Source organism: Oncorhynchus mykiss, chromosome 12 (genome assembly GCF_057628025.1).
Source record: "Oncorhynchus mykiss isolate SJ-2025 chromosome 12, ASM5762802v1, whole genome shotgun sequence".
Lineage (NCBI taxonomy): Eukaryota > Metazoa > Chordata > Actinopteri > Salmoniformes > Salmonidae > Oncorhynchus > Oncorhynchus mykiss.
This window is the reverse complement of record NC_143033.1, coordinates 32,924,547-32,947,267: the sequence shown is the minus strand read 5'-3', so window position 1 is coordinate 32,947,267 and position 22,721 is coordinate 32,924,547. Positions and strand designations below refer to the sequence as shown.

At 43.0% G+C, this 22,721-nt stretch overlaps 1 protein-coding gene across 2 annotated transcripts in view; it reads left to right on the top strand.

The window, feature by feature from the left end:
• Positions 1–22,721, top strand: part of uvrag (UV radiation resistance associated gene) — a 153,905-nt gene that overhangs the window by 87,749 nt on the left and 43,435 nt on the right. Inside the window, exons 13-14 of one of the 2 annotated variants that reach the window (XM_090192277.1) lie at positions 628–703; positions 4,725–6,893. In XM_090192277.1, the coding sequence (XP_090048403.1) occupies positions 628–703; positions 4,725–4,769 (121 nt within the window). In that variant the 3' untranslated portion in view covers positions 4,770–6,893. Of the gene's footprint in view, positions 1–627; positions 704–4,724; positions 6,894–22,721 lie in introns of those variants that run through there. The other variant, XM_021623519.3, reaches the window with a different exon arrangement.

The following is a 22,721-nucleotide window of genomic DNA, read 5'->3' as shown; positions in this document are numbered from 1 at the left end:
ACCAGTTTGGTGCCAATACATTTACAACAAAGACATATTGACATAGTAAAAAATCTAATACAAACGTTTTATTGTCACATAGGTGCAGAAATGTGTTTTACAGGGTCAACCATTGAATAAAAGGACACAGACGGCCAGAGATATAAAAATACACCTGTGATAATCGGAAGTACCCAAAAGGGCCTGTAGATGTCTTGTGATCAATTAAATTAAATCCTTGAAAGTTACAAAAATTCTGGTAGTTTACTGGTAAACTTTTAAAGTTTCTAGTAATATACCCTCCTTTTTCAACCCTAACTGTGGTATTGTTATTACTGTAGTAGATGTCTCTCTGAAGAGCCCAGGAACTGTTTTGATGTTAGAGAGGAGGGAGGGCCTCTGCGCTCTCAACTCCTCAATCTATCAGGATTAGGTTTCTCTCTGTTGTTACCCACAAACTAACCCATGTGTACCACCTACTCCAGTACCACTTACTCCAGTACCACTTACTCCAGTACCACCTACTCCAGTACCACTTACTCCAGTACCACTTACTCCAGTACCACCTACTCCAGTACCACTTACTCCAGTACCACCTACTCCAGTACTGTACACTGTATCACCGCTCTTCCTCTTCTTCTTACACAGATTCCCACTTTACCCTCGAGGAGAGCGTTTTCAGTTTGAGTACGGAGTCTACCTGATCAACAAGAACATCGCCCAGGTAATGTTGACACATATAATATATTTAATATATGTAATTTAGCAGACATTTGTATCCAATGCGACTTAGTCATGCGTGTATACATTTTACGTATGGGTGGTCACGGGAATCCAACCCACTACCCTGGTGTTAAGTGCCATGCTCTACCAACTGAGCTACAAAGCACCAGCGTGTGTCAGGCCAACTCAGAAGTTCAGATGGTCTGAGGGTGTTAGGTCACTGAAAGGTTTCTGTGTGGGGAACAGACCATGTTTGCAGTTTTTTACACATGTTTTGGATCAATCAAGTCATGTCCATTTGGACTGGAGCCTTGTTACTGTGTTCCTCTGATCCCGTTGTTTTGAAAGACCTGCAAACTCACAATACATATGGAGAAACTAGGATGCATGCAAACAGACTGGACTAGAGTGAGGCCCCAGTGTACATACTGACCCTCTGTATGTAATGGCTCAGGATACTGTGAGGGAGAAGGACACACACACACACACACCGGGGTCAAACTCGATTAAAATGGGTCTAATTTGTTGACCTGTGTGAGTCCCCCCTCTCCGCACCCCTCCCTCCCTTAATCATTGAGCACCAAATATAACAATTTGCATTCCATTGTGAGAATGTGGAATGGGATCTCTCCAGTGTATTAAGCAGGGCAATTAACTGCAACAGGTGGCTGGGTTCAAATGACTGCACTTTGGGAGGTTCGGACTTTGACGCACTGCCGCTGCCGCAACCTGTTAGCTAGCTGCTATCCAAACTGCTGCCATCCTCCATCCGCCTTGGTCCAACAACGAGAGAGAGATGGGGGGGGACAAACTACACACTGCAAATTAAAATAAGCTTGGACTGAAAACCCAAGGAGGTCAAGGGTGCATGTTATGACTTGCATGAAAGAGCAGGACCATTATTTGTTCTGTACGGTATGTATGGAGACCCAGAAAATGTTACATGTTTCAAAATGATCGTGTTCTGTTCTTTATGCAACCGAACTGAAATCGAGAATGCTTTTTCTCCCAGTTTGTTTCATGTATTGTTATGATTGTAATGATCTATGAGGGGTTCAGATAAGTAAGGGGTTCTTAGAATTATAGACCAGTGACTGTTTTACTGTGGTGTGAGTTGCTCCAACATCAGATCTGATTTTTATTCCCTCACTTCTGCCTGTCCGCTCTGCCAGGTTTAGAGGTGAAATACTATCCTGGAAGAAGTGTTGAGGATGGTGTCATTTGATTGACTTTACTGTACTGTAGTAACTGTCAAGTAGAAAGGGATATGAGTGTCTGTGTGCATGTCTGTGTGGGTCGAGAGCCTGATAATTCTCATCTCAGACATGGACGTGGATCAACCTCTTAAATCCCCCATGCAGTCTTTACATTTTGTTTTTGTTTTGTTTTATCATCACCGTATGTCTAATAAATCACTGTGTGTGTTTATTTCATGAAAATAACTTATTTCCCTGGGCGGCTGGTAGAGCATTGCGCCAGTAACCAAAAAGGTGTCGGCTCAAGTATTCGAACCAGCAAGGTGAAACATTTGTCTCTGGACCCTGGCCGTGACCCCACTCCCCGCGGGTATCTCAGGAGCAGTTGGGATATGCAAGAAACACATTTCCATTACACATTTGTGTGTAACTGGACTAATATAAGCACCCCCAAAGTTATTATGAGCCTCCTTTTGCCATTGAAAGTCTGATCACGTGGGTGTGTAGATACACATTTAGATATATTTACATACACTACATGACCAAAATATGTGGACACCTGCTCATCGATCATGGGCATTAATATGGAGTTGGTCCCCCCCTTTGCTGCTATAACAGCATCCACTCTTCTGGGAAGGCTTTCCAGTAGATGTTGGAACATTGCGCTGCAGGGGCTTGCTTCCATTCATGGCTCTGTGCAGGCCAGTCAAGTTTTTCCACACTGATCTTAGCAAACCATTTCTGTTTAGACCTCGCTTTGTGCACGGGGGCATTGTCATGCTGAAACAGGAAAGGGACTTTCCCAAATTGTTGCCACAAAATTGGAAGCACAGAATTGTCTAGAATGTAATTGTATGCTGTAGCATTAAGATTTTCTTTCACTGGAACTTACGGGCCTAGCCCGAACCATGGAAAAACAGCCCCAGACCATTATTCCTCATCCACCAAACTTTACAGTTGGCACTATGCATTGGCGCATGTAGCGTTCTCCTGGCATCCGCCAAACCCAGATTTGTCTGTCAGATTGTCAGATGGTGAAGAGTGATTCATCACTCCAGAGAAGGCATTTCCAATGGTCCAGAGTCCAATGGCGGCGAGATTTACACCACTCCAGGCGATGGTGATCTTAGGCTTTTGCGCAGCTGCTCGGTTATGGAAATCCATTTCATGAAGCTCCCGACGAACAGTTATTGTGCTGATGTTGCTTCCAGAGGCAGTGTGGAACTCTGTAGTGAGTGATGCAAATGAGGACAGGCAATTTTTATGCGCTTTAGCACTCGGCGGTCCGGTTCTGTGAGCTTGTGTTGCCTACCACTTCACTGCTGAGCCGTTGTTGCTCCTAGACGTTTCCACTTCACAATAACAGCACTTACAGTTGACCGGGACAGATCTAGCAGGGCAGAAATTTTACAAACTGACTTGTTGGAAAGGTGGCATCCTATGACGGTGCCACGTTGAAAGTAACTGAGCTCTCCAGTAAGACCATTCTAATACCAGCGTTTGTCTATGGAGATTGCATGGCTGTGTGCTCGATTTTTATACACTTGTCAGCAACGTGTGGCTGAAATAGCAGAATCCACTGAAGGGGGGGGTCAACATACGTTTGTATATAAAGTGTATATTTACATTTTGGCAGATAAGATTGTCTAGACTCTAGAGACTACCCCGCTTCAAAGTAGTAGGATACATATGCAAATAAAACATGATTGGTCATTGGTCAGAATAATCAGATAAGGATGTCATGCTGTGGGCCAAAATCTCCATCCCACCTGATCAGGCAGATATTCAAGGTGTGTTTTTCACTCCATAAAGCTCTAACATTAAAATAACATTATCATAATTCTTGCCTTATCCTTATCCTCATAGTGTGGAAACAGGAAATCATGTTTTTGACTGAACTGCCCCTTTAAAAACCTGGCAAATGCACAACATATAGGCTCAAACAGCAATATATAGAGTCCCAGTCTTTACCAAACGTTACATTTGTGGGACCCCACCCTGGAATAGCGTATGGCATATGACTGTGTGTCGGTAAAAAGTCAAATCCTCAGGTTGACTTGCGGTGAATCCATCCGGAAAATCTCTCTCTCGTCATTGTGCAAGACAGTCAACATTCTGTGTCTGTGTCACTGAATTCTTTGAAGGTGAGCTCATGAGTTTTTGTCAGTCTAGCATCTTATACATTCCATGTGTGACTGGGGGGATATATCCATGTTGAGAGTGATTTACTGGACCGACTCAAAATCAACCTATGTGCACCGCATGGATCAGCTCCCTACAGCTGACAATGGTTGTGAAACGTTGTTGCAGAGCAGCGCAAGTGGTAAACATTTCATAGTAGATGTAGCGGAACCCACCACAAAGACAGCTCCCCCACCATCTATGGGGAATTGCTGTACCTCGCATGAAACTGTGCATTCCTGTGTCTGATCACTGGGTTCTGCCGCCATCACATGTGTTCCAGTAGTTTGGGGGGAATGCATGAAGCGACCGACGCAACACTGTCACGGTTCATTTCCTCCTTTTTACAGTCGATACGGGTTTTCCACAACTCTGGCCGTTTCAGACCACTTTATCTGGGAGACCTGGATTGCGTCCCAGTGATGTTTGAGTAGAGACTACGGTATGGTCCATGTTAATACTCTGAAGGCTTTATTAGGAAATGGCTGCTTCTATGACCCCCCCCCCCATACCGTATTAGAGACACTGAGCCTGGATTTTCCACTCACTAGTGTAATTGACCAATAGAGCCAGCGCTTTGCTTCACGGCCAGGTTGATATTATTGTGTTTTGTTCTTTCTTTAGTGATTTTTATGCGATCCTTAGGTTGTGCCCGGCTGGAGCTGGGCTGCCACGGTGTCTTGCTGCTGACACAAAGCAGGGCTCTGGCTACACAGTGAAGCCACCACTCATACTGGACCAGTGGTGGATGGAAGACATTATGCAGGTAACTGTCGACATAAAGGAAACAACAACATTGTCTTCAAAACTTGGACAGAACCCCATTTCCACTCCTTTTTCCTTCCTTGTGCACTCTGCAAATATCATGTTTCACCACAAACAACACCCAAATGGATTGTAGGATTGGAGTGGAGACATTTCACAGGCAGTTAGAAAAGCCAAGGCTAGCTTTTTCAAGCAGAAATTTGCTTCTTGCAACACTAACTCAAAAAAGTTCTGGGACACTGTAAAGTCCATGGAGAATAAGAACACCTCCTCCCAGCTGCCCAGTGCACTGAAGATAGGAAACACTGTCACCACTGATAAATCCACCATAATTGAAAATTTCAATAAGCATTTTTCTACTGCTGGCCATGCTTTCCACCTGGCTACTCCTACCCCTGTCAACAGCACTGCACCCCCAACAGCAACTCGCCCAAGCCTTCCCCATTTCTCCTTCTCCCAAATCCATTCAGCTGATGTTCTGAAAGAGCTGCAAAATCTGGACCCCTACAAATCAGCCGGGCTAGACAATCTGGACCCTTTCTTTCTAAAATTATCTGCCGAAATTGTTGCCACCCCTATTACTAGCCTGTTCAACCTCTCTTTCGTGTCGTCTGAGATTCCCAAAGATTGGAAAGCAGCTGCGGTCATCCCCCTCTTCAAAGGGGGGGACACTCTTGACCCAAACTGCTACAGACCTATATCTATCCTACCATGCCTTTCTAAGGTCTTCGAAAGCCAAGTCAACAAACAGATTACCGACCATTTTGAATCTCACCATACCTTCTCTGCTATGCAATCTGGTTTCAGAGCTGGTCATGGGTGCACCTCAGCCACGCTCAAGGTCCTAAACGATATCTTAACCGCCATCGATAAGAAACATTACTGTGCAGCCGTATTCATTGATCTGGCCAAGGCTTTCGACTCTGTCAATCACCACATCCTCATCGGCAGACTCAACAGCCTTGGTTTCTCAAATGATTGCCTCGCCTGGTTCACCAACTACTTCTCTGATAGAGTTCAGTGTGTCAAATCTGAGGGTCTGTTGTCCGGACCTCTGGCAGTCTCTATGGGGGTGCCACAGGGTTCAATTCTTGGACCGACTCTCTTCTCTGTATACATCAATGAGGTCGCTCTTGCTGCTGGTGAGTCTCTGATCCACCTCTACGCAGACGACACCATTCTGTATACTTCCGGCCCTTCTTTGGACACTGTGTTAACAACCCTCCAGGCAAGCTTCAATGCCATACAACTCTCCTTCCGTGGCCTCCAACTGCTCTTAAATACAAGTAAAACTAAATGCATGCTCTTCAACCGATCACTACCTGCACCTACCCGCCTGTCCAACATCACTACTCTGGACGGCTCTGACTTAGAATACGTGGACAACTACAAATACTTAGGTGTCTGGTTAGACTGTAAACTCTCCTTCCAGACCCATATCAAACATCTCCAATCCAAAGTTAAATCTAGAATTGGCTTCCTATTTCGCAACAAAGCATCCTTCACTCATGCTGCCAAACATACCCTTGTAAAACTGACCATCCTACCAATCCTCGACTTTGGCGATGTAATTTACAAAATAGCCTCCAATACCCTACTCAACAAACTGGATGCAGTCTATCACAGTGCAATCCGTTTTGTCACCAAAGCCCCATACACTACCCACCATTGCGACCTGTACGCTCTCGTTGGCTGGCCCTCGCTTCATACTCGTCGCCAAACCCACTGGCTCCATGTCATCTACAAGACCCTGCTAGGTAAAGTCCCCCCTTATCTCAGCTCGCTGGTCACCATAGCATCTCCCACCTGTAGCACACGCTCCAGCAGGTATATCTCTCTAGTCACCCCCAAAACCAATTCTTTCTTTGGCCGCCTCTCTTTCCAGTTCTCTGCTGCCAATGACTGGAACGAACTACAAAAATCTCTGAAACTGGAAACACTTATCTCCCTCACTAGCTTTAAGCACCAACTGTCAGAGCAGCTCACAGATTACTGCACCTGTACATAGCCCACATATAATTTAGCCCTATCAACTACCTCTTTCCCAACTGTATTTAATTAATTTATTTATTTTGCTCCTTTGCACCCCATTATTTTTATTTCTACTTTGCACATTCTTCCATTGCAAAACTACCATTCCAGTGTTTTACTTTCTATATTGTATTTACCTTGCCACCAAGGCCTTTTTTTTTTTTTTTTTTTTTTTTTTTTTTTTTTTTGCCTTTACCTCCCTTCTCACCTCATTTGCTCACATTGTATATAGACTTGTTTATACTTTATTATTGACTGTATGTTTGTTTTACTCCATGTGTAACTCTGTGTTGTTGTATCTGTCGAACTGCTTTGCTTTATCTTGGCCAGGTCGCAATTGTAAATGAGAACTTGTTCTCAACTTGCCTACCTGGTTAAATAAAGGTAAAATAAATAAAAATAAATAAATAAATTTCCAAGTTCGTTAACATGCATCTTTGCACTCTGCTCCCCAGTTGCACCTCTGTAACTCGATTTAAGCATTGCCACCCTCTGCTGGGTCATATTCAACCGGATGCATTCGGTTTTCAGAGGAAAAGGAAAGAGACTGTGACGCGACTTCCGCTTTTGGAAGTTAACAAGGCAACTCCTCCACATTTACTGGATTGGTTCAACAGTGCAGAAGAGAACCTTCCACGATAGGATTTTTTTTTCTCTCATCAGGACCAGAAAGAAAGAAACGCTGCTCAGGTGTTTATTTTACTCCGATGTTAGGTTAAAGCTTTGCTAATGCCTTGTTCTTCTCATGGAGAGGCCTGTCCTATTCTAGCCCCTTGGAATGAGTGCACTACGTGGTGAAGTGCGGCCTGGCTGCTCCTTCACTCCAGTTCAGGAGGCCACAGGTGAGGGTTTGTAACAGGGGCTGAAAGTCTCTGCAGGGGGCAGAAGAACTGAAGCCGTCAATCCTGCGTTTTAGCCAAGTTAGTGAGACTGGCTCTCAGGGATAGTGAACGTATGCTCTGGAGCTGAAGCTCTTGCTCTCTCTCGCTCTCTTTAGAGCTCCTTTATCCGTATGCTCGTTGTGAAACAGGCATGTGAGCCGGATTAGATTGCAATAGACGCTAGATGTAGTTTTGAAGGGTGGAGGGGAGGTGGGTGAGGAGTTGGGGGGCACAACAATTAGCAGTAGTGGAAAAAGTACCCAATTGTTATACTTGAGTAGCAGCAAAGATACCTTGATAGAAAATTACTAAAGTGAAAGTCGCCCAATAAAATACTACTTGAGTTAAAGTGTACAATTATTTTGTTTGAAAATATATTTAAGTATCACAAGTAAATGTAATTGATCAAATCTACTTAAGTTTCAAAAGTAAAAGTATAAATCATTTAAAATTCCTAATATTACGCAAACCAGACAGCACAATATTTTTTATTTGTTTTATTTATGGATAGCCAGGGGCACACTAATTTACAAACAAATAATTTGTGTTTAGTTATTCCGCCAGATCAGAGGCTGTAGGGATGACCAGGGATGTTCTTTTGATAAGTGTGTCATTTGGACCATTTTCCTGTCCTGCTCAGCGTTCAAAATGTAACGAGCACTTTTGGGTGTCAAGGAAAATGTAAAAAGTACATTATTTCTTTAGGAATGTACTGGAGTAAAAGTTGTCAAAAATATAAATACAGATACCCCAAAAAACTACTTTAGTACTTTAAAGTATTTTTACTTAAGTATTTTACACCATTGACAATTAGCTCTGAATCGCTAAGCCGGGGGTATCATATTTGCCTGGTTTGGGAGCAGGAAGCTCAGTATTGCACAGTTATTAAAGCAGGACCGACCCAGGGCTATCTAACTGAGGGAGGGGGAAGCAGAAGGCATGGGCACACCACCATGCCTAGCTCCGAGGCCCACAGGGAAAAACCTGCCACTCGCTCGGCTCTGTCAACCTACAAACCCCAGGGCCCTGGCTGAGCGCAACCACATTACCCACAATGCACCCCTGGCGTTGACTCTGGCCATGCTGGTGGTCTGGAGCGTACGTCAGAATAATGCACCAGCCATTTAGAGAGAGTGTGGCAACTGTGGCTCCATAAAACCAAGCTATGACTCATGGGGGAGCCACTATGTTTAGTGGTTAGTGGAAGTGCCTGGCTGGGCTGCCAGCATACTGCGTATGGAACAGGAGCAGGAGCTGGGACATAGCTAGCTATTATTGGTGGAGCTGGGCCTTAGGAGTGCTCTTATTGTTGGAGTCTAGCAGTTTGAGAGGCAGTACGTGTTCTTGCCTGATTGGCAAGAACACCGAATGATAATGATGGTAATAATGGAGGTAGTTGTTATTGGTGGAGCCCAGCGGTTAGAAAAGGAGGCAGAAGGTGTTCTAGCTTGGCTAGCAGGATTTCCGATTGGAGAGTGGTCTTAACCAATGAATGAGGATTATGAGAATGATGTGGAGATGCCGTCAGCTATTTTTGGTTGTTTATTTGTTTACGTGTCCGAGCCATCCATGTGTATAGTATGCACTAGTGTTACAACTGTCCCTTTCCCTTCCTCTCACCCCCTCTCTCTCCACCCTCCTCTTTCCGGCATCTTCTACACCCTCTATGTATGCTATGTATTGGCCATTGAGTTTTGAAGCCACCGGTTGGCCATATTGGCACTCCCCAGTAGGAGCAGTCCTCCATAGGAATGAATGGAATTCTACAGTGTTTCAATTACAAAATTACATATACAGTATTTAAGATGTTTTGTTGTAGCGGGGAGAGTAAAATTAGTCATCTCAAAATTCAAATTTAAAGATAATGTTTTTATTTTATTTTTATGTTTCGCTCAGAATATAATTTAAGTATGCATTAAGGTCTCTGTAAATGTGGCAAAAACGAATGTAGACATTAATAAATGCATTTCTATAGCTTCTAAAATATTTTTGTACAATGATGGGGGTGTGCCAAGATGGAGGCACAGTGGCTTTAACATAGCGTATATCAATGATTTATATACACACTCATTTACTGATAGGGGGTATTAGTCATTTAGTGTATATATAAATCCTTGATAGAAACCATATGAGCCTAACTCAGGTTAGCGTGCTAAAGAGGTAGAACACTACCCAGCCCCCGTCCTCCATATCGCCTTCCGTCTCTTTGGAACCCAGCCTGACCTGAATAGCATGTGCACTGCCTGGGCACAGTGCAAGTCAAGAATGTTCACAACGCCTCCATGAAAATGATCACCATATATTACCTTATTTCATTTGTCTGTTATTTTCTTTAATACGGACAGTTCTCAGCCAGACCTACAATGGGGTTTTGCGACCAGAATAAGCTGGCAATGATTTATCACAGAAATGAAGAGGACAGAACAGGATGGGTTACATTTTTCGCACATTTTGTCACTGTTTCCATGGACTCATGTTGGCATTTACCTAAACAGTTGTGTGTTTACCCATGGTCAGTCATCGTTCAACCCACAGGGCTCCAGAATAACTCCCTGTAAACCACACTGTGTCATGTACTGTTTCATAGGCCTGTATAATGTCCTGGCTCAGACTGTAATATGTAATGTCCTGTAATGGTAAATTGGACATCCTCCACCAATTTACTGAATGACATGGTGCTCCCTCACTTCCTTTCAATGTAATTAATCACTATATAGAACTGGAACTATAACCCTCCACTTCCACACTCTGGTCCCAAAGCTGTTCCCATGCCTTCACCACTTTCATCTTATTTGAGTTCCTTCTGTAGGGGAAAGATCAACACAATATTGAATGAATGAATGAATGAATGAATGAGCTGCCTGTGATAACCATCATGGTGTTAGGTCATTTCCAGACAAAAATCCCAGGTTTAAGGATCCTGTTTACTCTTGTTTTAAATAGAAATCCTTGATCAGACGATGGGCCCAGCCCTCCTTGCCGAATCCCAACCTCTCCCAGAGCTGACAAAGATCTCCCATTCATTATTGAAACTAACAGTGTCCTTGAACTGAAGGCAACGCATTGAGCAGAAAAGGGCTGACTGGCCATAGATGGTACTGCTATGTTTACCCTTGAATTTAATTAAGATGAGGCAGGTAAATATGAGAGCGAGGAGCATTGGTTCCCCTGAGCCATTCTCAGCTCAACCTTTCAGTGGAGAGGAGTAGATTTAGGAGGAACTATTCCAGGTGTCCCCTAGAAAACCTCTCTCCCTGACAGTCCTTTCTGTCAGTGAAGGCTTGTAGTCAGTGACTCAACCCCACAGCATGGTCCGGTCGGAGAGCATTCCTGAAAAAGCCATGTGATCACGTCACTCTGCACTCCGCATCGTCCCCTCTAAAACAACCAGTCTCCTTATTTTGTCCCGCCTGGCCCCCCCTGCAAAACCTCATCTCAGTAAACAGGCTTCTGTGTTCTCCCAAACCCTAAAGGCTAATATGGATAATGTGGAGCTTCAAGTGCAGACAGACAGAGAGACAGACACAACAACATTTGTTTTCCATTTTACAGGGATTGATATGGTAAACCTGTGGCATAATGGACAGGACAGACACGCCCAGAGATATAGCTTCTCAATGTACTGTACTTTACTTTGCATTCCACCCTCTACCTCCTTATGTGGAGGAAGGGAACAAGTAGAGTTCTCTTTGAGACCGCAGGACAGGTCATGAATTTGTGTCTGGTTTTGTTTTAGCCCGGTGGTGAAGAATAGCAGCGAGCCTCAAAGCAAAGTGCCTGCATGCGGAAGAATAAATGGCTGGGTAATTTTCCCTTTACAGTACATCTAATAAGAGGCCCATTCCGCACCCATGCCTCTGACAATGTGGTTTATATTGTAATGCCATTAAGGTGCCACTTTAAAGTCGATCTCTAATGTCTCAGACTGTAAAAGGCACTTCATTAGCCGACTTGATTTGTCACATTTCAAGCAAGAAATAGTTTTTGGCAGAGTGTAAGTGGGTTAAGTAAACGGTTAGGGGAGAGAGGAGTGATACTGCTGGATTGAGAGATTGTTAACAGTCTAGGAATAACAGGACCAGAGAGGGAGACAGCTCTGACAGCTGTCTAACCTTCTCTCACATGATTTATGAGCCAGAGAGAGAGGGGGAACTCACCAGACCTGGGTTAAAAGAGGATTTGGGATCTTTCAAACATGTTCAGCATTTGATTGAGCCTGCCTGAAATCCCTAGACGGGTGGGATTTACACTTTTGGGACTGTTCCATTGGTTTCATTATGCTTGGCAAGCTTAATCAATTACAGGTAGAGTATTTGAAAGAAAACAGATACTATTTGAAACCAGAGTCACTCTGTTCTCAAAGAGCCCAGTCAGAGATTACATCTATCAGTGTGTCACAGACTCCAGTACCTCAGAGTGCTCTGGACATGCCAAGCCTTGTACAGTATGTCGTGCTCTTTTAAGTGTGTAAGTGCATGACTGTCCATGTTTTAGGAAATGTGCTCTTACTGTATTGTATCGGCAGACATAGAACTGTGGTGAGCTTGTAATTGAGTGGATAGCTGCTGTTCTTGCTTGCAGTCATACCTCGTACTGTATCTCCTTTATATCCCTCCAACACTGTAAGGATGGTATCTTTCCTGCTGTATGTTATACCGCAGCAGCAACACACTGTATATATCACATAGCTCTGTTTTCTCTATATGAACCAGCCACCCATGGAGCTGGAAGAAAACAGGCACTTGCAGCAGGTCTTCCCTATCACACCGCTTCAGTATTTCATAGTTTAAATAAATTAATAACGTTTTCTTCCCTCAGTGAGTATAGTGATGAATGTGTCCAGGCACGGGGGGAGGGGGGACAGGAACAACCAGGGTCTCCCCCAGCTCTCTCCCTCCCAGAGTTTAGTTTACTGTTCTCTGGCCAAGTATGAGGAGCAGGAGATGTTTAGAGAGGAGGAGAGGGGAGGCCTAAGCGGCTGGCTGCCCGTTTGCTCCTAGAGGGAGGGAGTGTGGCTGCTTCTGCTGGGAAATCATGATGCTCTGGTCTGGATGAGCCTGGAGGTGGAAAAACATCCAGAAAGAAGCAGCAAGTAGCTCTGGCCTCTCAGGGCTGTGGGATGGGTCTCACTGGGCCTCTGCAGCAGTCTAGGGCCTGGGTTCAAATAGTATTGGACATTTTTCACATACTTTATCTGTGCCTTATTGAGCTTGTCTGGTGCAATGGGAAAAAATGGAGTAGCCACAAAAGTGCAAACCCCACCCATTTGTCACTCCAGTAAATGCACAGAATATTTTAAATATTTAAAATACTTTTTTAACCCAGGCTGTGTTGGAGCTAAATGCAGTGCAAAAACACACACCTCTCTCCCAGGGCTTTTCATAGCCTCTCATTGTGTGGTCTAGTCCCGTTTTCCATCACAAACATTGTTGCTAGCTACGGTCGGTACAAATCCAGAGCCACTTATTGGGTAGACTGGTTCTGTCTGTGGTAGAACCTTTTACGACCGGCACCAGAAGCACCTGTTTCCCTTAACACCCTAAAAACAAACATTTTAAATATTGGATTATAATGTCACCCAGTGCAGAAATGAGCGGTGTATGGGTGGTAGTGTGCCCAATGTTACCGTCTTAAGTGTTATCTCTCTTCCCTGATATGGTGTTACATCAATTCACTTCATCATTTAAGGGAGTAGTGGCCCTCAAAGCTGACACAGGTTGCCCATACCACCTTTTATTTTTTGTTTGTTTTTAGTGTGTGTTTGTTCGTCCGTCCAGCTGAGGCGGGGTAGCACCAGTCAGTCGTCTCTGTTTGCCAGGTCCAGACCCAGCACTATTATTTATTATTTAACTGGGACTGCAGTTATTGTGCCTTCAGAAAGTATTCACACCCCTTGACTTTTTCCACATTTTGTTGTGTTACCGTCTGAATTTAAAATAGATTAAATTAAGATTTTGTGTCACTGGCCTACACACAATACCCAGTTATGTCAAAGTGGAATTGTGTTTTTTGAAATGTTTGCAAATTAATAAAAATGAAAATCTGAAATGTCTTTAGTCAATAAGTATTCAACCCCTTTGTTAATGCAAGTCTAAATAAGTTCAGGAGTAAAAATGTGCTTAATAAGTCACATAAGTTGCACGGACTCATTCTGTGTGCAATTATAGTGTTTATCATGATTTTTGAATGACTACCTCATCTCTGTACCCCACACATACAAAACTATCTGTAAGGTCCCTCAGTTGAGCAGTGTATTTCAAACACTGATTTAACCACAAAGGAGGTTTTCCAATGCCTCGCAAAGAAGGGCAGTAAAACATGCATCCTATTTGCAGTAAGGCACTAAAGTAAAACTGCACAAAATGTGGTGAAGAAATGAACTTTGTCCTGAATACACAGCGTTAAGTTTTGGGCAAATCCAACAACACATCACTGAGTACCACTCTTCATATTTTCAAGCATGGAGGTGGCTGCATCATGTTATGGGTATGCTTGTGATTGGCAAGGACTATACATAAACATAATAGAGCTAAGCACAGGCAAAATCTTAGAGGAAAATCTGGTTCAGCCTGCTTCTCAACAGACACTGGAGACATATTGACATTTCAGCAGGACAATAACCTAAGGCCAAATATACACTGGAGTTGTTTACCAAGACAACATTGAATGTTTCTGAGTGGCCTAGTTACAGTTTTGAATAAAATTGGCTTTAAAATCTACAGCAAGACTAGAAAATGTCTGTCTAGCAATGAATAACTTGACAAAGCTTGAAGAATTAAAAAAAAATATTGTGCAAATATTGTACATTCCAGATGTGCAAAGCTCTTAGAGACTTACCCAGAAAGACTTGCAGCTATAATAGCTGCCAAATGTGATTCTAACATGTATTGACTCAGGGGTGTGAATACTTGTGTATATTAGATATTTCTGTATTTCATTTTCAATACATTTTGTTAAAATTCCAAGGCATGTTTTCACTTTGGGGTATGGTGTGTAGATGGGTGAGAATATTTTTTTAAAATTCAGACTGTAAGACAACCGAATGCAGAATAAGTCAAGGGGTATGAATACTTTCTGAAGGCACTGTATACATATGTCACCGTCCTGTGGTTTCCAATTTAGAGCCTGTGAGGGGAGCGTGGGCCGTCAGCACGCTGTGATTATGCCTGGGCTGCCAGGTTTTTACAGGGATTCCTCTGGACAGCCTCCTATGGCTTTATGAAACACTTCAATTCTTCTTATTGAATTTCCACTGTTTGAGGTCAGTAGCTCAGGATCTGCCTATCACCGCAAAGAGGTGCCAGAGCAGCCCACTACACTTAATATATGGGTGGAAGAAGGCCTAATCCTGCTTACTGTTTCCCCATAGAGACGCTCTCTCTCTCGCTCTCTCTCGCTCTCTCTGTGTGTGTGTGTGTGCTATTTGTTGTCTTTGCAAGGGAGACAGAAACGCAATTGTTGCAAACTGGAAGTTAAAAACATAGATGAGGACAAACGGATCAGTGGGGAGAGTTGGTTCCTAGTCAAGCTCTACTTTTCTTGCCAATTGGAATTCCTACATCTATGGGAATTTATTGACAGCAGTCTATTCACAATTGCCCTGAAAATGTGTATAATCTGATGACACTGTTACAGTACGATGAGTTATGAAAGGTGTCATGTTGCATCCTCAGTGCAAAGCTGTAGTGAAATCATATCATTGTTGAAGTGTTTAACTGTGTGCTTTTGAGGATCTCTCCTTTTCTGTCTGGGCTGTGGGCTGTGGGCTCTGCGTTGTCATTTAACTTAGTGTGGCTGAAGTTTCCAGCTGCTTGAGATTTGTAGTTGAGGGTCTTTGTTTGTTGGAGTCTTGCTCTAGAGAGTCCTGGGTGCATATCATTTTTTAACTCTTTAAAATGTTTTGAGCATTTTATTTAGCCTGCCCCGGAGTGCCAGATGCGCTCGGTTTTCACTTTTTGGACTACTCTATTGGTTCCCTTTCACTAGATAAGCTCAATCAAGCACAGCTGAAGTATTATAGGTTTTCTAAATACTATTTGAACCCCAGCCACTAGGCTACATGTTGGGCCCCTCTAAGCATACAGCCATTTCAAAATGATAACTTCAGCAACAACAAAAAACTCTCCCAGCCAGTTCCACATCAAAATGCATTTTCATAATATCTGAGGAATGATAGTGTGGTGGGGGGAGGGGCAGAGGGAACGTAATAATACAACTGTTTGATAAGAGGTAAAAGATGAAAAGACGTCACAGTCAGTGGCAATAATTTTTTCTCTGCGTCTGTTGGGATTAGATTGGTCATCTTATCAAAGCCATGTCATAACATGTAAAACTGACCGGTCGTTTTTTCAGCCCAACATGAGGTCTTAAAAACAAAAGAGAGATTCTGTACTCGTGGGTGTTTGGGCCGACCAAGCACGAGGCTCGGGTTTCTCCCCCTCGTCGTGTGAATCGGTGAGGAGCAGAGACCAAGTATATTTTATGTCAGCAAGTTTAGAAAACGTGTTGTTCTAGTTAATTAATCAAACTGCTCTGTGCGCCTTGCCTTTATCGTGTGCGTTCTGGCAAAATGGCGTCCCTTCATCTACAAGGCCTATTCCACCTTAAAGAAATTAAACAGCTTTTGGAATAAAACAATGCTGGTCCCATCTGGTCGATATTTTTTTAAAAATGTCAACCATCTTGGCTGGGTTGTGTCGATCCTCTCTCTCTCTCTCCATCACTATTCACTCATCCTCGCCATGTGGATCTCATTAAGGTCTTTCTTACCTCTTCTCTCCTCAGAGCGGCAGTCTTTCATCCGATTTAACAGATCTGCTCCTCAAACTACTTATTGTGAAGGAATGAACAAACCCCAGCAGAATCAGTCTGATTCTCTCTTCCCTCTCCCTTAAACATGTATCCCACAAACACAGGCATTGTGGGGATGTCAGACTCTTTCCACACTCCCCTCCCTCACTCTCCGTCAAATAAAATCCCACCCCATTAGAGAGACTCCCTTACCAGCACCCCTGATGTCAGGCTGCATCCTTCTGGATGGGAGAGTGAGGGTTATGGATAGTGTCAGTCGGCCAGGCCTTACTGTCATGTCATCCCTCCGTATCAAGCCAAACCCATTTCTCACTCTATTAATGAAGCGTCTGTGATGAGCTGGGCTGTAGCTGGGGCAGAGGGCCCCTGACTGTCCCAGGGCCCACATAATAATTTCACAGTTGTTTGAGAAAGAGTTAAGTGGCTAATGAAAGAGCCTGTTAAATAAACACTGCCTAGCTTTAAAAGGGGTATAGAGGTACCACCCTCCCTCCTACACAACAATACTAATTGTTGTAGGCTGCCACTCAGGTCGCCATGGAAATGCCTCTCTTTGGTTTAAACATGTCTAAGCCTTTGTTGGTCGCTTGTTGGGCTCGCTATAGCTTGTCTGGGTGGAGAATAATTGTGCCCCTTGTCCCCACGAGCTACGCGCAGCTACCCGCACGCTGTCCAAAGGTGCCACCCAGTAACGATACTTAACCATACGTGGCTAAGTACAGTGTATTCAGACTCCTTGACTTTTCCCACATTTTGTTAAGTTACAGCCTTATTACTCTAAAATAGATTCAATAGTTTTTTCCACCCCTCATCAACCTACACACATTACCCAATAATGACAAGGCAAAAACAGTTTTTTCTTATATCAAATGTATCAAATTTATACAACTATTCAGACCCTTTACTCAGTACTTTGTTGAAGCACCTTTGGCAGTGATTAAAGCCTCTAGTCCTCTTGGGTATGACACTACAAGCTTGGCACACCTGTATTTGGGGAGTTTCTCCAATTCTCTGCAGATCCTCTCAAGCTCTGTCAGGATGGATGGGGAGCGTTGCTGCACAGCTATTTTCAGGTCTCACGAGATGTTCGATCGGGTTCATTTTTCAGAACAAGAATAGACTGAGGAGTTTCAGAAGAAAGGTCTTGCTGATGCTCCAGATACTCAACTAGTCTAAAGAAGGCCAGTTGTATTGCTTCTTTAATCAGTACACCAGTTTTCAGCTGGGATAACATAATTGCAAAAGGGTTTTCTAATGATCAATTAGCCTTTTAAAATGAACAATTTGGATTAGCTAATACAACGTGCCATTGGAACACAGTAGTGATGGTTGCTGGTACGCCTATGGAAACGCCTACATGGCCTCTATACGCCTATGTAGATATTCCTTTTAGGAAATCTGCCGTTTCCAGCTACAATAGTCATTTACAACATTAACAATGTCTACACTGTATTTCGGATCAATTTGATGTTATTTTAATGGACCAAAAATGTGCTTTAATTTCAAAAACAAGGACATTTCTAAGTGACCCTAAACTTTTGAACAGTAGTGTATGTAAGGTATTTGTTTTTAATTTTTACTGCGTTTGCAAACATTTCTTAACCTGTTTTCCCTTTGTAATTTTGGTGTATTGTGTAGATTGATGAGGGAAAATATATATTTTAACACATTTTAGGACAAGAAAATGTGGAACAAGGGAAGGGGTCTGAATACTTTCTGAATGCACTGTATGTACCTATTTACTTACATTGTATGGAATAATCACCTGCATACTTACACACTTTTAAAAAATATATATGAAATTAAAAATCACATACTTTACTACAGTACAGTCAAGTTTTCAAGATATGTAACTTTCAAAATACAAAAGACTATATCAACAATGGACTAAGATAGTTTTGGGGTGGCGTTTTCGTTTATAGGAGTATGAGAAACTCCGTCTGAGGCACATTCGACCTCATTCTCTGTTCCCTTTATCAGAACCAATGGAACACACTGGAGAGGTTGGCCTCCAAAAAACATGCTGGATAATAGGTGAGGTTATCCTTAAGCAGTAAAGCATGAGAGCTTGGGGATTATCGTGAGAATAACATCCGTCTAAGGGCTGTTCTTTGGTCCGACACGAAGCGGAGGGCCAGGTAAACAGGATTTAGAAGGGTGTTTTTCATGGTAATCCCTGGGTTCAGGTGTCTTATTGCTTTTATGAAACGGTTGCAAAATGTATTTTCAAAAATATATGAATCACGTTTTGATTAAACTTTATTTGAAGGAGGAATTTTTATTTTATTTCACCCTTCCACCAGACAACATACTCCAGGCAAAAACCAGTCATTAGTTCTGAGATTCTGAAGTTGCTAACCAAACAAGCTGTTCGTCGACTCTATTGGCATGGTCGCTAGCCAAGCGATGTGTTGTCCGTTCCAAGCAAAAAAGGTTGATATGCAAGATGGCAACATCTCCTTTGCTTGCTAGCAAACTAAAGCTAATACGGATCAAGCAGCTGAAATGACACAAAATATGTGCTTTTTTGTTTGTTTTGCCTGTTTCTATTGCTATTTCTTTGCATATATCCATTATAATGATCCTGATAAATGATACATTAATTTGCCTGGCTCAGAGAAGCTGTCCGTGTTCCGGATATGTTCATTCTGAATGGCACGGTGGAGATCGCAAAAAAAACTGCAAAATTGTTGCGCAGGTCAGAGAGGCAGGCAGCAAGGTTTAGACAAACCCCAACTGTTGCAAACAAAATGCTAGGCTAGAAGCAAGGGGAAATAATGTCAAGACACTTTTTTTCAGGGGAGATGAAGTTTATGAATTGCCTGGCTGGGCTGTGGAACAGTAGACGTACATTGATAATTCAAATGGAACTGTTAACATTACCCAAGGATTGTCGTGATTAACCCTGCTATCAACCATTCAGCATCCAGGATCCAAACAATCTATTGTATCATTTGTTTTTTGGACCGAACAATACTGTTAAACAATTTTTTTATAATATATATATTTTTAAAGTATCCCTCTTGAGGTTTTGGCCAGTAGCTCTGATAATGGTTTGCACCATTTGAAAGGCAGCCAGTTACCTTACATGAAAGGCCCAGACTTTCAACATTTGTGCTCTTTGCTCATTTTCCAAAAGAGGACAGAGAGAGGGGGGAAAGATTCTAATACAAAACCCCATGTCTTTTCTCATAACATAAAGTGCTCCCCTGCCAATTGGCAGGGAGTTGAATCGCACACAGGGATAATGTGGACATTCAAGTGTGTGTGTGTGTGTGTGTGTGTGTGTCTGTGTGTGTGTGCGCGCACACGGCAACAGTGTTGATGAAAGTAATATCAAGGTTGTCTTTAATCTCTCTGTGAAGGCATTTGATTCCCAGGATCAATGGTGTGATCTTGGTGGGAGACATTATACCAGTACACGTCTGATTATTAAGTGTTTTGTGCCTGATTTTGGCCGGTGCGAATGAGGGTTGGCATTGAGTGACTGGAGAGAAATTAGAGAGAGTGAATGTAATCGTTGTAGGATAGCTAGGCAAACAACTTTAAAGTTATGAGTTATTACAAGTGGAGTCTAAAGGTTCAGAACAGGGTGAACTTTGGACAGGCTTTGATATAGAGCGAATATAATCAGTTTATTTGGATTTCCTCGTCTAGTCGAAGATTACTTCTCCCTTATCTGATATAAAACAAATAAGGCGGCAAACACAATTTTTGAGTTTAGCAACAAGAAATGTCTGCAGGGCCCTTGGAGTAAAATTAAATATTGTGCGAGTTTGCCTCAGAGGAACATCTGTTTGGAATTGTTTGATGGAATGCTTTGGTGATTAGGCATAGCCCTCGATTCTTACAGTAGCGGTGCGTGGGTAAAATCACTGGGGAAGCCAGAAAAAATAATTGCGTTGTTTGCTCTATAACCTGGAAAATTACTGAGGATAATAGCGGATGATATTGCCACTTCTATTTGCCATATCTTCAATTTAAGCCTACTGGAATGTGTGTGACCTCAGACCTGGAGGGAAGCAAAAGTTATTATCCTACCTGAGGATAGTAAAGCCCCCTTTACTGGCTCAAATAGCCAACCAATCAGCCTGTTACCAACCCTTTGTTAACCAGAGGCAATGCTATTTTACGGTAAACAAATTGACAAGCAGACTTTCAGCAAGCTTATAGAGAAGATCATTCAACAAGCACAGCACTTACACAAATTACTGATTATGATTGGCTGAGAGAAATTGATAATACAAATATTGTGGGGGTAGTGCCTCCCGAGTGGCGCAGCAGTGTAAGGCATCACTACAGATCCGGGTTCGATCCCGGGCTGTGTCGCAGCCAGCCGCAACTGGGAGCCCCATGAGGCGGCTCACATTTGGCCCAGCATCGTCCAGGTTTGGGGAGGGTTTGGCTGCTCGGGATGTCCTTGTCCCATCGCGCTCTAGCAACTCCTGTGGCGTGCCGGGCATGCACGCTGACACGGTCGCCAGTTGGACGGTGTTTCCTCCGACACATTGTTGTGGCTGGCTTCCGGGATAAGCGGGCAGTGTGTCAAGAAGCAGTGCGGCTTGGCAGGGTCGTGTTTCGGAGAAGGCATGGCTCTCCGAGTCCGTATAGGAGTTGCAGTGATGGGACAAGACTGTAACTACCAATTTGGCTATCCCGAAATTGGGGAGAAAAAAGGCTAAAAAATGAAAATGTGTTATTTATTTATTTTTAATACAAAAATATAAGTTGTGGGTGCTGTTTTTTTAGACTTCAGTGCGGCTTTTGACATTAACGATCATAGTCTGTTGCTGGAAAAGCGTATGTGTTATTTTTTTACACTCCCTGCTATATTGTTGATAAAGAGTTGCCTGTCTAGCAGAACAGAGAGGGTGTTCGTTAATTGAAGCCTCGCCAACATAATCCAGGTAGAATCAGGAATTCCCCAGTGCAGCTGTCTAGTCCCCTTGATGTATTCAATCTTTACTAACGACATGCCACTGGCTTTGAGTAAAGCCAGTGCGTCTATGTATGCGGATGACTCAAAACTATACACGTCAGCTACTACAGCGACTGAAATGACTGCAACACTTAACAAAGAGCTGCAGTTAGTTTCAGAATGGGTGGCAAGGAATAAGTTGGTTCAAAAACGAAAAGCATTGTATTTGGGACAAATCATTCACTAAACCCTAAACCTCAAATCGTGTAATGAATATTGTGTTGATTAAGCAAGTTGAGGAGACTAAACTGCTAGGAGTAACCCTGGATTGTAAACTGTCATGTCAAAACATATTGATACAACAGTAGCTATGATGGGGAGAAGTCTCCCCATAATAAAGTGCTCCTCTGCATTCTTAACAGCACTATCAACAAGGCAGGTCCTTACAGACCCTAGTTTTGCCACACCTGGACTACTGTTCAGTCGTGTGGTCAGGTGCCACAAAGAGGGACTTAGGAAAATTGCAGTTGGCTCAGTACAGGGCAGCATGGCAGGCCCTTGGATGTACACAGAGAGCTAACATTAATAATATGCATGTCAATCTTTCCTGGCTCAAAGTGGAGGAGAGATTAACTTCATTACTACTTGTATTTGTGAGAGGTATTGACATGTTAAATGCACTGAGCTGTCTGTTTGAACTACTAGCACACAGCTCGGACACCCATGCATACCCCACAAGACATTCCACCAGAGGTCTCTTCACAGTCCCCAAGTCCAGAACAGACTGTGGGAGGTGCACAGTACTACATAGAGCCATGACTACATGAAACTCTATTCCACATCAAGTAATTCATGCAAGAAGTAATATTAGATTTTTTTAAAAACAACATATAAAATACACCTTGTGGAACAGCGGGGACTGTGAAGCAACACAAACAGGCACAGACGCATGCACACAATAACATACACATGGATTTTGTGTTGTAGATATGTGGTCGTAGAGTAAGGGCCTGATGGCGCACACTTCACATGTTGTGAAATCTGTTGTGAATGTATTGATTTTTTTTTTAAATGTATAACTGCCTTCATTTTGCTGGAACCCAGGAAGAGTAGCTGCTGCATTGGCAGCAGATAATGGGGATCCATTACAAATACAAACCTGTTAGTTCATATGCCTTGCGACCGTGATATATAGGCCTAAAGGCCCAGATAATAAGAAGAGACGGTGGCAGAATA